Source organism: Dipteris shenzhenensis, chromosome 15, assembly GCF_047967505.1.
Source record: "Dipteris shenzhenensis isolate YYH24624 ecotype China chromosome 15, Dip_SZ_1.0, whole genome shotgun sequence".
Lineage (NCBI taxonomy): Eukaryota > Viridiplantae > Streptophyta > Polypodiopsida > Gleicheniales > Dipteridaceae > Dipteris > Dipteris shenzhenensis.
Window position 1 is genome coordinate 36,928,205 of NC_141610.1, and position 12,631 is coordinate 36,940,835.

Consider the following 12,631-nt stretch of genomic DNA (forward strand, 5'->3'; position numbering starts at 1 on the left):
TACAATCTGTGAGAGGAGTCCGTCTCAAAATAAACAAACGGTGCCGGTCCTAAGCGAACTCCAATACATAGCCCAGACTCACTAAAACAACCTGACCAAGTAGAAATGGAATCAATATAGGCTGGATCTCTAAGTACATCCCTCCACTCCTGAGGAATAGCTCTCATGATCAGTAATCCGGTGGCAGCAATCTGTCCAAATGGCCCATGTCTATCTCTGATCACCTCCTCTGACACCTCCACACCTTCCCTGAACCAATCTCCAACTGTCACAACCCCCTGAGCATGCCATCTGGCCAAGGGAGTCCTAAGTTCTGTACCAAGGGAAGATCCCTGGTACCAAACTAGGGGGTTATGGTAAAGTGGCTGTTGGGCAATTTCCTCTCTGGAGGAGGGAACTGCTTTGATGAGGTGCTATCGAAAATGATCCCAAATCCGAACAAGCCTTTTCACAAGTGGTGAGGAAGGCTGAGAATGCTGGTCCGTCAAGAAGATCCAACTAACTCTCCCTGCCCACTGACCTGCTGCTCTGGGGGTGCACTGGTGAATCCCATGCAGTAGGAATTGTTTCCACGGGTGATCTCCTGGAGTCAAACCTCTGACAAGAAGTTTGACTAAAAGGGCTCTGCTCTGCATCTCCGGATCAAGAACCCCAAGTCCTCCCTGCGAGAAAGGTAAAGTGATAGTATCCCATGAAAATCTGGCCCTAGTGTCCTCAGAACCATCACCACCACTCCACAGAAAGTTCCGAAGCAATCTCCTCACCTGACGAATCGAGTCAGCATGAAAGCACCAACATGACGCAACATACCACATAGTCGCTAGTTGAGTACCAGCGCTCTTCCGGCCAAAGAGAGTCTAGCCGTACTCCAGTAGGCTAGCTTTCTCCGGATACTCTCAAGAACTGGGGCAAACTGTTGCGTCGGGGACACCTCAAAGCCAACCTGGAAGCCTACATATCTCGTGGAGGTGCCTCTGGGTATCCATACAAAGCCTCTGTCTCCTCCCCATGCTAGGGTATCCTGCTGAGCTCCAATCCATATGCCTTTTGATTTGTTCCAATTGACAAGTCCCCCTGAGGCTAGGCAGAACTTGTCAATTGCATCCGCAGCAGTAGCAAGACTATATGCATCTCCTCTGACTGTCAGTGCCGTATCATCAGCAAACTCAGTGTCCAGAAGCTCCTGCTCCCGCCGAATAGGCAGATGAAGGCCCAAAGTGCCATGACTGGTAGACTGCATAAAGTATCCCATAGCCTCCGCTACGAAAAGGAAAAGGTAAGGTGCAAGTGGGCATCCTTGTCGTACCGATCTGGATAGCTGAAAAGCCGATCCTCTGCCTCCACAGACCACCATCCTGCTAGAAGAGTGAGAGTAAAGTGAGGAGACCCATAAAATCCATCTATCACTGAAGCCTAGCCTCCTCATAGTGCCCTCCAAGAAACCCCAGTCCACCCTGTCATAAGCCTTCTCAAAATCGAGAAGGAGAACTGCAATCTCCTGCTGACTCTCCTTCGCCCAGTGAGTGGCCTCCCAAAAAGTGCAGATATTATCCAAGATACTCCTATCTTGGACAAATCCTGCCTGAGTAGCTCTGATGATATCTAGCAGCATAGGCTTTAAACGAAGGGCCAAGGTCTTCGCTAGGATCTTGTAGGCTATCCCTAAAATTGTAATGGGTCTCCAATTATGTAGGACTGTCTTGTCTCCCCCTTTCGGGATGAGACAAATCATACCTGTGCATAATGCCTCACCCAAAGATCCTATATCGAGAGCCTCTGAAAAGGCCAAAAGTAGATGAGGCCGAATTGTATCCCAGAGAGCTCTAAAAAGGAGGGGCGACAGACTGTCCTCCCCCGGGCATCTGTCTCTGGGCAGCTCATGTAACGCTTCTGTGATCTCCAGGAGTGATAGCGGGCTATCCAAAACATGACTCATCCTGTCTGAGACCATCTGGGGGACATGACTCCAAATCTCCTCTCTGGCTCTGATCATCTCCTCGGTGACTGGATCAGCAGTGTAAAGAGTGGAATAGAAATCAGAAGTGATCTCAACAAGTCGATGAGGATCCGTCTAAAGAGACCCGGCCTCATCCACAAGTCTACGAAGACTGTCCGAAGAGTATCTCTGACCCACTGCCCTGAAGAACTCTCTAGAGCATCTATCCCCCTTCTGGATCCAGAAGGTCTGCTGGGAGTAAAACCTGAACTGGGCCCTCCTTCCCTGAATCTCCTCTAGTCTCTCCTGGGCCTCTGAAAGCTGCCCTCTGATGAAAAGAGAACGAGGAAAGCTCTGAATCAATCTGTGAAGTCTGGATACCTCCACTCTTGCGTTCCGATCTCTCATTCTGAGCTTTTCCTTCTCCTCTTTTGCCCTCAACTGGCAGGCCATGCTGACTCTAGCCAAATCCCCCTCTACCCACATCAACCAGCCGTGATCCTCAGGAGTGTCCTCTGTCAACCAAGCCTCTCTCAACCGTTCCACGAACTCTATGTCCTGAAAAACAAAGTCCGGAACTCTCACAAAGCCTGTGCTCTCCAATCGAGATCGAGAGGTAGGGAGAATCTGTAATAGGACTGGAGCATGGTCAGATAAAACATAACTCGTGCGGATCCTAATCTGTCCTCCTCTGGCCTGGCCCCAATGGCCAATATAAAACCTGTCAAGCCTAGCCAAAGAGAGAGCCATGGAAAACCCCCGACCAAGAGAACTGAAGACTATCAGCCAAGTGACGAAAGTCATCCAATCGAGCTGCATCATGAAGTCCAGCATGCAAAACAAAACTATCCCACTCCACTCTCTCCCTATCAGAAAGTCCACCCTCTGTCTGGCCCGACTTGTCTTCAGAGAATTCAAGCCGTTGAAATCTCCTCCAAAAATCCAGGTGTCTGCCTGAGGAAGAGACTCTCTGAGCTGTCTCCAAAATGCACGTCTGCGGGCTGGATCCGTGGGAGCGTACACATTGAGAACACCAACTGCTGTGCTCTCAATCTGAAGAATAACATAGCATGCCCTGCTCTCCACTAGTGTACCCTCTTGGGTGATATCTGGGGCCCACCTAGCTGAAACTGAGATGCAGAGTCCTCCCCTCGTACCATCCGCTAGGCTCCAATATGTCCGGCTCTGTCCTCTGAGGAAGGATCTGCATCTGTCAATCCTGTCCTGGGAGAGCTTATGCTCCTGGATAAGCACAATGTCTGGAGGGGACCCTGAGGAAATAAATCGAAGGGAGTCCCTAAGCAGCTGCAATCTAGGAACTCCCGATCTACGACCATCTGCATCTGAAATAAATCTGCGGCCGTTCAGTCCTCTCACATTCCAAGAAATGATGAACAGCCTAGACATCGGCGGATGGAAGTGAGGGGATGCCAGTGGTAGCGGCACAAATGACTCTCTCTGACGGCGCAATCCAAAGTTGGTCTCTAATCAAGCTCCAAATCTTGCCCCAACTCATGTAAAATGGCTCCATCCAAGGGAATAATACTCTGGCGCGAACTGAGGAGTTGAAAGTCAAACCAACCAGCACTGCTGGGCAAATCAAAGTCTCCCTGAACCTCAAAGAACAGAAACAGAAAGGCCCTGCCTTTGAAGCCAGGTCGAAGAGTCGTAGGGCAAGAATGAATCTGCGAGCCGACAATACGGTGAACTGATGAAAACTGAGTCATGCTCAAAAGCTGTCTATCAATCTCGCTGTCAAGAAGCTCAGCTGACCAGCTTTCGCTCCCTCGAGAACGAAAGCTGCCTGCGGAGAAATGAAGAATGTGCCCCTCTCTGGATAGAGTAACAGATCCCAAGTACTCCTCTACCTCCTCTGACCGTCGACAAAATACCGAGAGAAGTTCCAATCTAGTGAGGGAGTCTGTGGAAACCCCTCGAGCCAAAAAGGACCAAAACTCAACGGGCAGATCTCTGTCAACCATCCTGGGGTCAGGTCTAGGAGTCAGAAGAGCTGAAAGAGGCTGAGCCATCCTAACTCTACACCTGGAATAGGTAAGAGGGAGAGGAAGAATCTGTGACGAGGTGCTTGTACGCAAGGGTGACTGAAAATCTCGCTCAATCTCATCTGCTAGGATCTCCCAACCCTCACGCCTGTCTGGGTACTGAGCGAAATCTGTGACCGCACTCGCAAAAGATCTGGATATAAACCAGGAGTGAAAAGCTGCGAGGACGAGGCTGTACTGGGAGGGGTGTCTGAGAGGATGCTCCACATAGCAACAAAAAAAGGTACTGTGCGACAGGGAAGAGAAAGAGGTCTCAAGGGAACCTCGTACAGGCGCATGAGATCCTGGGACGGGCTCTGACTCTGACCTGTGTCGTGAAATACCTCTCTCTCACTGGACTGCTGTGAAGAGGCATCCATCACCGTGTCCGCAGCTTGAGCAGTCTCCTACTGGATAACTATCTCAGAAACCAATATATGAACCTCCGGGGTGGAAGTGTCAAGAGTCATCAAATCCTGAGCTACTGTCTCCTGCACAGTGTGAGGCCCTGTCTGCGGATGGTCCTTTGCATCTCCCCTTTCCGGGGTCTCCTGCACGTGTGCCTCAACTCCCTGAGCTATCATCTCCTTCACAGTGTCAAGACCTGCCTACGGATGGTCCTCTGTATCTCCCCTTTCCGAGGTCTCCTGCACATGTGTCTCAACTCTCTGCCAACTGTGAGCTCGTACCTGGGGCTGCTCGAACTGCTGACTCTCCCTCTGTCTCCGTCTCCTCCGAGCTCTCCGTGAAAGCTGTTCCGCTGGAGGCACCTCCAAGTCCTCTGAGTTCACTGGAGGCTCCCCCAAAAAAGTCTCCTCTCACTCTACTGAATGAGTCGAAGCAAGCTCAGAGACCCCTGGGGGCTGCTCATACTGTTGACTCTCCCTCTGTCTCCGTCTCCTCCGAGCTCTCCGTGAAATCTGTTCCGCTGGAGGCACCTTCAAGTCCTCTGAGTTCACTGGAGGCTCCCCCAGAGGAATCTCCTCTCGCTCTGCTGAATGAGTCGAAGCAGGCTCAGAGACCCCTGGAGGCTGAGCTGTAGGTTTTGGGTCACTCGGAGGATGAGATGTATCCGGAGTCTCAGACCGATGCCGACGACTGGGGCGATCCCTAATAAAGTGACCTCTCTTCCGACAGAAAAGACACTGATCAGGAAGACCCTCATACAAAACCCTCTGCTGCATCTGGACCCCATCTCCAGTGGAGTACGAAATCAAAGTAGGCAAAGGTCGAGGAGGGGGGAAATCTGAAATGAGTCTAACCCTCGTAACACCTGTACCAGTAAGTGACTGAGCATAGGAAAGTCTAGCACCTGAAGGGATGATTGTACCTGCCACACTAGCCATATGCTCCACAACTTTGCGACAAGAGCTAACCTCATCAGGAAGTCCAGGGAAAAGGATCCAAAAGGAGACCTGTCGCGGTCCAGGGGAAGTAGAACTGAAGTGCTTCCGCCAAGGCCACAAATGGATGACTCTGCTTTGAAACTGAATCGGTGAGCTCATAAGTACTCTTTGAGCCTGCTCTGCAGACTGAAGGCCAAAAGAAAAGTACCCTCTACCAAGCAATCGGAAAACCGTAACTGAGACACCCAAAGAGGCCATGCTGGTGTACACCCAATCACGTAACTGCTGGCCTCTACCAGGTAGAAAGCCAATGATGTGAGTCGAATGAAAACCCTCCTCTGCTACCTCAATCATCTGCACAATGTCGGGAGGAAAAGAAATTGTGACTTCAATCTCCTCAGGTTCGGTGACGGGAGTGGCATTAGTGTCCTCCATTGTCTCAGCTTACGCTGTCTTGAGGGGAGAAGCTACCTTTGCTGAAAATACCCACCAAGAACTCACAGCCAACCACCAGTAAATCCCAAAAAAGAAAACTGTGTAAAGAAAGCTCCGATCTTCAGCCTGTGTGGGATGCAAACAGGTTGCTCAGTGCTGAAGCAGACAGCTCCGCCAATGCCTGGAAACAGCTCAGGATATCAGCTCCCCAGAACATGAGGCGAACCGTCCCGGAGAGGGCCCTGAAACTGTCTAACCTGAAGCAAGGGAGGGGGGTGGGCAAACAGCAAGGGAGAGGGCCTGAAAGGCGGCCTGGCGCAGCCAGAACAGTAGGCTGAAGGGGGGGGGGGTAGGCGACCTGGGCTGGGCACTGCCAAGAGGCCTGGCCTGCGCGACCGGTTTGCAGGCGACCTGGGTGCCAAGAGGCCTGCGCGGCCGAGGCAGCAGATCGCAGGGCCAAGGGGGCTACGCGGCGACCTGTGAGCTGGGCGCTGCTAAGGGGCTTGCGCAGTGACCTGTGAACTGGGCGCAGGGCCAAGGGGCCTGCGCAGCCAAGGACCTGTGAGCTGGGCGTAGGGCCAAGGGGCCTGCACGGCCAAGGAAGCTAGGTGGCAAGGTGCTGCAAGGGGGCCTGCAGGGCCAAGGTATCTAGGGAGAGGGGCTGGGTGAAGGCGATAGGTAGTGGCGGGCAGCAACAGCAGACGCGGAAATCCTCCAACAGAAAAGTACAATCCCAGTTGTTCTTTGCTGCATGACTGTGGGACAATGCATGATTGTGGAATAAGCAATGCCTGGCCGTGTGGAACATAAGTAGATCAAACTGCCAACCAATTGCCTGTACATTTCAGCTATATCATGCTTACTTAGCTTGATCCCTTTTCCAATGGAGTGGCCACAGGCTTACAGTTCTCCATCTTAAATTTCTGCAACAACCCCTTCGAATATTTTGTCTGTGACATAGAAATCCTCCCTTGGGTTTGCCAAAATTCAATGCCAAGATAGTAGTGTAAGAGGTCCAAATCTGTCATGTCAAAAGTCTAACACAAGACGGACTGCACTGCTGCAAGTTGCTGCAAATTAGTGCTAGTGAGTATGATGTCATCGACATAAAGAACAAGCATGAACAAATCTGATTTTTTTGCAGAACGTATAAATTTGGCTCTGTATGAGTGTTGACAAAGCCCTAGGACAGCAAGAACTAATGTATCTTAAGATACCATGCACAAGGCGCTTGCTTCAGCCCATACAAGACTTTCCTGAGCTTGCATAACCTTGTGCTCTTGTCCCTAAACAACAAACCCCTCCTCCTTGAGATCCCTATTGAGGAAGGAGGTCTTGACATCCATCTGGTACACAGACCAACCATAAAACGCAGCAAGAGAGATGACAGAGCGAATGGTAATCATCTTGGCCACTGGAGCAAAAGTCTCCTCATAATCTATCCCCTCCTCTTGTGCATACCCCTTGGCAACTAAACGGGCTTTGTACTTCTCAATTGTACCATCTCCATGATATTTTATTTTGTAGATGCATTTGGTTCCAACCACATTCTTGTCAATGGGCGCATCAACGAAGTCCTATGTAGCGTTCTTTTGAATGGATCTAATCTCAGATTCCATGGCTTTTTGCCATGCTGGATTGCCTTGAGCATCCTCGAAGCGCTGAGGCTCAATTTAAGCTTCCATTTCTTGGGTCATGAGAGCAAAATTCATCATTCAATTTGAGGATGATGCTGATTTGGGTTCTCCAGTTGATGTTCCCTCTACCTCTCAGACTCCAGCAGGGTTGCCACATCTTGAGGGTTCTTTTCCCTCAAATGTTTCAGATTTGCAGCTAGCTCATGGGGAGGGACAGCCCAATATTTGGAAGCATTATCAGTGCGGTGCAAAGGATGTTACTCGAGATGCACTTCCAGATGCTATTCCAAGGGGACAGCTGAAAATTCAGTTCCTAGATGGGCTAGGTTGACACTTGGAGATGCTAAAAATCAGCCTATATTGGGGAGAATCAGGGCCAGCATTAGAATGCTAAGAAGCAGGTGTATCATCATATGGAGGCAACTCCTCATTGATGGGCTGCATGCTATCATGCTCTGCAAACAAAACATCCCTACTTATGATTACTTTCCTTGTGGCTCGATCATAAAGCCTAAAGCCTCCGCTTTCAATGATATACCCCACAAAGATGCATTTAATGCTTTTATCATCAAGTTTGGATCGATTTTCAGCTGGTACCAAAGCATATGCAAGAGACCCAAAGACTCTGAAACAATTCACCTTGGGCTTGTACCCATGAAATGCCTCATACGGCATCCTGTCAGTCATAGCTTGTGTAGGGCAACGATTCTGAATATATGTGGCTGTAACAATTGCTTCACCCCAAAATACTTTTGACACTCTCTTAAATTTCAGCATACACCGTGTCATCTCCATGAGAGTCATGTTCTTTCTCTCTGCAATCGGATTATGCTGAGGCATGTATTGCCCTGTTTTGTGATGCCTTATCCCATGCTCTTTCAGGTATCCCTCAAAAGCTAGTGAAGTATACTCTCCCCCATTGTCAAAATTAAGTGTTCCAATTCTAGAATTGGTTTGGTTCTCAGCCAATAGAATTGGTTTGGTTCTCAGCCAATGCTTTGAACTCCTTAAACCAATCGAACACTTGAGATTTTCTTTTCATGAGAAAGAGCCAAGTAAACCTAGAATAATTATCAATGAATGTGACAAAATACCGATATCCTCTATGGATTGTGACAATCATTGGTCCACAAATGTTACTATGCACAATTTGCAAGACCCTTTGTGCTCTTACTGATCTTGGACCATCCTTTTGGAACGGTAGGCGATGCAACTTTTCAAGAGCACAAGCTTCACACACCTCTTGAGCAAGCTGCTGTAATTTTGGCAATCCTTCAACCATATTATGATTATGCAAATATACCAAAGCTCTGTTATGTGCATGACCAAACCTAGCATGCCATAAATCACTTGGAGTAGTAGAAGAGACAGCCATAGCATGCTAATTATAGGGCTGAGCATCAAGCTTGTAAAGACCCATGCTGGCCTCATAAGAACCTGTAGCCACAATCTCATCGGGAATGTCAGTAATCTTTGCAATATGAGCTGAAATAGTTTGACCACCTGCATGGACAAGTCATTAAGTTTATTGTGCAAGGCATTGCTTCTTGCTTCATTCTTCACATTCCACATACTTTTCACTCTATCCCAAGCTGCCTTTGAAGTCTTGCAAGACTTTATAGTGGACTTAATGTGTGTCTTCACAGGCAATGCAATCAAAGACAAGGCCAAGCACAAGAGTAAGGTCGTTGCGTCAGATCGCCGTGTCATAGTGGCTAAGAGCTAGGAAAAGAGGGCTGCAACAGCTTATGGGCGAGAGCTACATCCTTGGCTGCAGGTGAAGAGCAGCCAGCCTCTACACCCTCTTAACCATTGAGAGGTGATGAGGTTCAAAGGGCACAACACCTAGCTAGTAACATAGGCAGAGTGTCAATCTTGGCCTATGTCATAGAGAGGGAGATCCAAGTTGGTGAGAAAATTGGCTCAAGATCCTATGGCACTATTTGTAAAGTGCGGTTGGTAAGAGCTGCAAGGTTTTCATATCACGTGGAATATGCCGGAAAGAAGTACAAGGGCAATATTGGGATGCTTGGGCATCCCTTCAATCAAACCTCCTATGATCTTCTGTGGGAGCGACATGAGTAGTGGTAGTAGAACCCTGGTGGTAGTGGAAGATGCACTAGAGCTAGGTGCACTAGGTCTAGTCTCGACTCTCATCCCCATTCACGGTGTCCCATAAGCCTTTCCAACCAAGATATTCTTGAATATAAACGACTAAAAAGCATAGTTGGGTCCATCCAACTTATCTACCTCAATTATGGTGCCAAAATTCTCATTGAGGGACATGATTGCAAGTGCAAGAATAATTGCAAGTGTACATTAGGTCACGAGATTGAGGTCCTAGTAGCAAGGGAGTTACTAGACTAGTGGCATGAGGCCGACGGCTTCGAGGTACGGTTGGACTTTAGGGTTGCGGTAGGCTTCATAGCAGGTCAAAGTGTGGTAAGAGATGCAGAAGTCTAGATTGGGCTTGTAGCGGAAGGACGAGTGGATAGCCAAGCCGTTGAGGGCAGTGAGTCACTCATGACCGAGGGAGAAAGTGTTGGCTGTGGTGATGGAGTACTTAGTATAGAGTGGGGCAAAGGAGACGACTTTGCAAAACTTGGCGGGGTGAGATGTGGAACCTTGACCACTGCCTTCAGGACGAGGCTGGCCATGGGTCTCTTCCACCAACTCTTGTTGGGTTATGTGTCCGGGAAGGCGAAGACAAAGAGGAAGAGTGACAGACGGAGTAGAAAGGGGATTAGACGGTCGAGCTGCGGTAGTGGATGTAGTAGTAGATGGATTGGCAGTGGAGACATGGGTCTGGCTTGACTCCATGGGGCTGAAGGAGTAGTAGATGGTGAAAATATTATTCAAAGAGTCGTCGGAACTCTTGGAGGATGAACTCATGTAGACGGAAGGAGATCGGGGTGTGGGCAAGCAGGTAGGATGGCTATGTAGGCACGAGTAGTCAGCTTGAAATTTTTGAATTTTTTTTGCAAGAGTTTGGCTAAAACGGTTAATCAAGCCGTTGAAAATTTCAAGGAAAAGGTGAGGTTTTTGCCCCATTGTACTGCTTTTATAGTTTTCTATCTTGGCGTAGGCTATGCTGATAGCCTGGCATACGTTGTGATGGCAACCTGGTGTGTTTGTGGAGATAATAACCCAGCATACATTGCGATGCAAACTAGGCATATTCGTGGAGATAATGAACTGGCATACGTTGCGATGGAAACCTGGTGGGATGCTGCGATAGCAACCCGGAAGAGGCTGCCATGGCATTTGGTGTGTTCTTGGAGATAATAACCCAACGGGCGTGGAGAGTTGCGTCCTTGGGGCCTACATACGTGGTTTGGATCGATGCTTTGTTCCAATGGCTAGGGCACAGAAGCGATGGTAGGTTCTTATGGGTTTGTATCCTCTTCGGGAGCGGGTTCTTGTGGATGGACTGTGCTGATTGCCAAGGCTAAGGTAGAGGTGGAGGTTGGGCTTGGTAGGTGGTACTTTGGAACTCAGCAAAACGTAAATGATATTGCTGGTATCTTCTGATCTGTTGCTCAGAATGAAATTCTGAGAGCACGAACAGCTCCGAAAGGGTGGTAAAACTTCAGTGCAACTGATCAAAACTCCTCTGAGTTGCCCGACGCATCTACCGAACTTCTGGTATCCAAAATTGCCTGAAACAAATGCGTGCATGATGCAAAATGAAGTCCCCCAGCTGAGAAGTGCTTCCTGGTGCAAAATCTCACAACAAAACTGAAGCTCAAGATCATGTTAAGCTTGTGGGAGCTCAGGACAGCCAAAAGAGAAGTCGACTAGCAAGAACTAACTTCTTCTTCGCGACAGAAGTGCAACAAGAGCACGCAGGAGAACGGGGAAGCAAGTGGCAGGGCTGGAAGGACTAGCTCTGTTACCAAATGTAGGAACAAGAATGGAGAAGAGTTGTGAACACGAGAACAAGAAGTGAACACAAGTGAACTCCAACTGAAAATGTTCAACCAAATGAAGTACAAGTACTTGGTAAAGTACTAGAGCACACAAAAACTCTAAAATACTGTTTACCGGTACAAGTCTTCTGACACGCCAGATAATTCCAGATTCAAATATTGAAATCCTCTACTCTACCTCACCTTTTCCTTGAAATTTTCAACGGCTTGATAGAATTAGTCTTTCAACTCATTACAACTTTTTCAATCACTCTATTGCAATATCACCCCTCGCCCTTCTTTGTGTATGTTCCACAAACGGACAAATGTTGTTATTGGGTTGATACATTCTACTAGAAACATTTAAGCATGAATAGGAAAAGGCAATTGATTTACCAAATTAAATTCTTAAATTCCCATTAGTGTAATGGTAGCTTCAAGGGTCTATGCAGCATGTTGACTTGATTATTCCCTACACTTATGAGGGTGTTACACCAAGTAATCTTAGATAACATCTGTCATAAGATCTCCCCTCGCCATGCCAATCTAGGAAATCTATAAATAACCTTTATCAAAAGAAGTCATATAGCCATGATATTCTACTGTTGAAATTAGCTAGGTGTATCAAGGGTTCCTTTTTGTAAGCTTGCTCATTGATGGTGGGCTTGCAGTTGTTCAGCACCCCTTGATGCCAAGGAATAAGTTGGAACTCGCCCGCACACAATTATTAGGTTCTATCAGGCGTCGAGGTGATAATGTAAGCTTCAATATGTTATGAGAAAATTTTATCAGGTTTACAAATTTTCGGTATCACTCTGCAAGATAATTTTTGCTATTCAATTTGCATATAAGGTTAATTCTGGGCCTTAATCATTGTGACTGGGATGCTATCACTCGGAATTAAATGTACAGCCAGAAGGAATTGCAGCCAGGGAGTTTTCAAAGCTTTTGTACGGGAATGAAAGCATCTATTCACGCTACTTCACGGAAGACACATTGAAGTCTATAATGCAAGAGGATCTGGTTACATTTCATAAAGACAATTTCCGGTATGCTTTTTAAGATATTTTGTTTTGATTAGTATGGAAACACTGTACAGTTTGTTTCAGCCATGCAGCTTATATACTTTGCAGCCTGAGGACATTTTAAAATAACATAATGTGTCACAAAAATAGTTCCTGAGATTTAAATGCTTTAGTTTTAATAGATCCCATGAGGAAACAATTTATAGTAGGATGATGTCTGTGTAGGCTATTAACAATAAACAAGGGAAAATGTACAGGAATGGGGATCCTACCTGATGGGCACTCCTGCTCCTATAATTGAA

General features: G+C 47.7%; 1 protein-coding gene across 3 annotated transcripts in view; it reads left to right on the forward strand.

The window, feature by feature from the left end:
- LOC147893752 (uncharacterized) overlaps positions 1-12,631 on the forward strand; it is a 222,335-nt gene that overhangs the window by 107,165 nt on the left and 102,539 nt on the right. For all 3 annotated transcript variants that reach the window (XM_087386150.1, XM_087386151.1, XM_087386152.1), the window contains 2 exons: positions 11,976-12,061; positions 12,217-12,353. In XM_087386150.1, the coding sequence (XP_087242276.1) occupies positions 11,976-12,061; positions 12,217-12,353 (223 nt within the window). The remainder of the gene's footprint in view (positions 1-11,975; positions 12,062-12,216; positions 12,354-12,631) is intronic.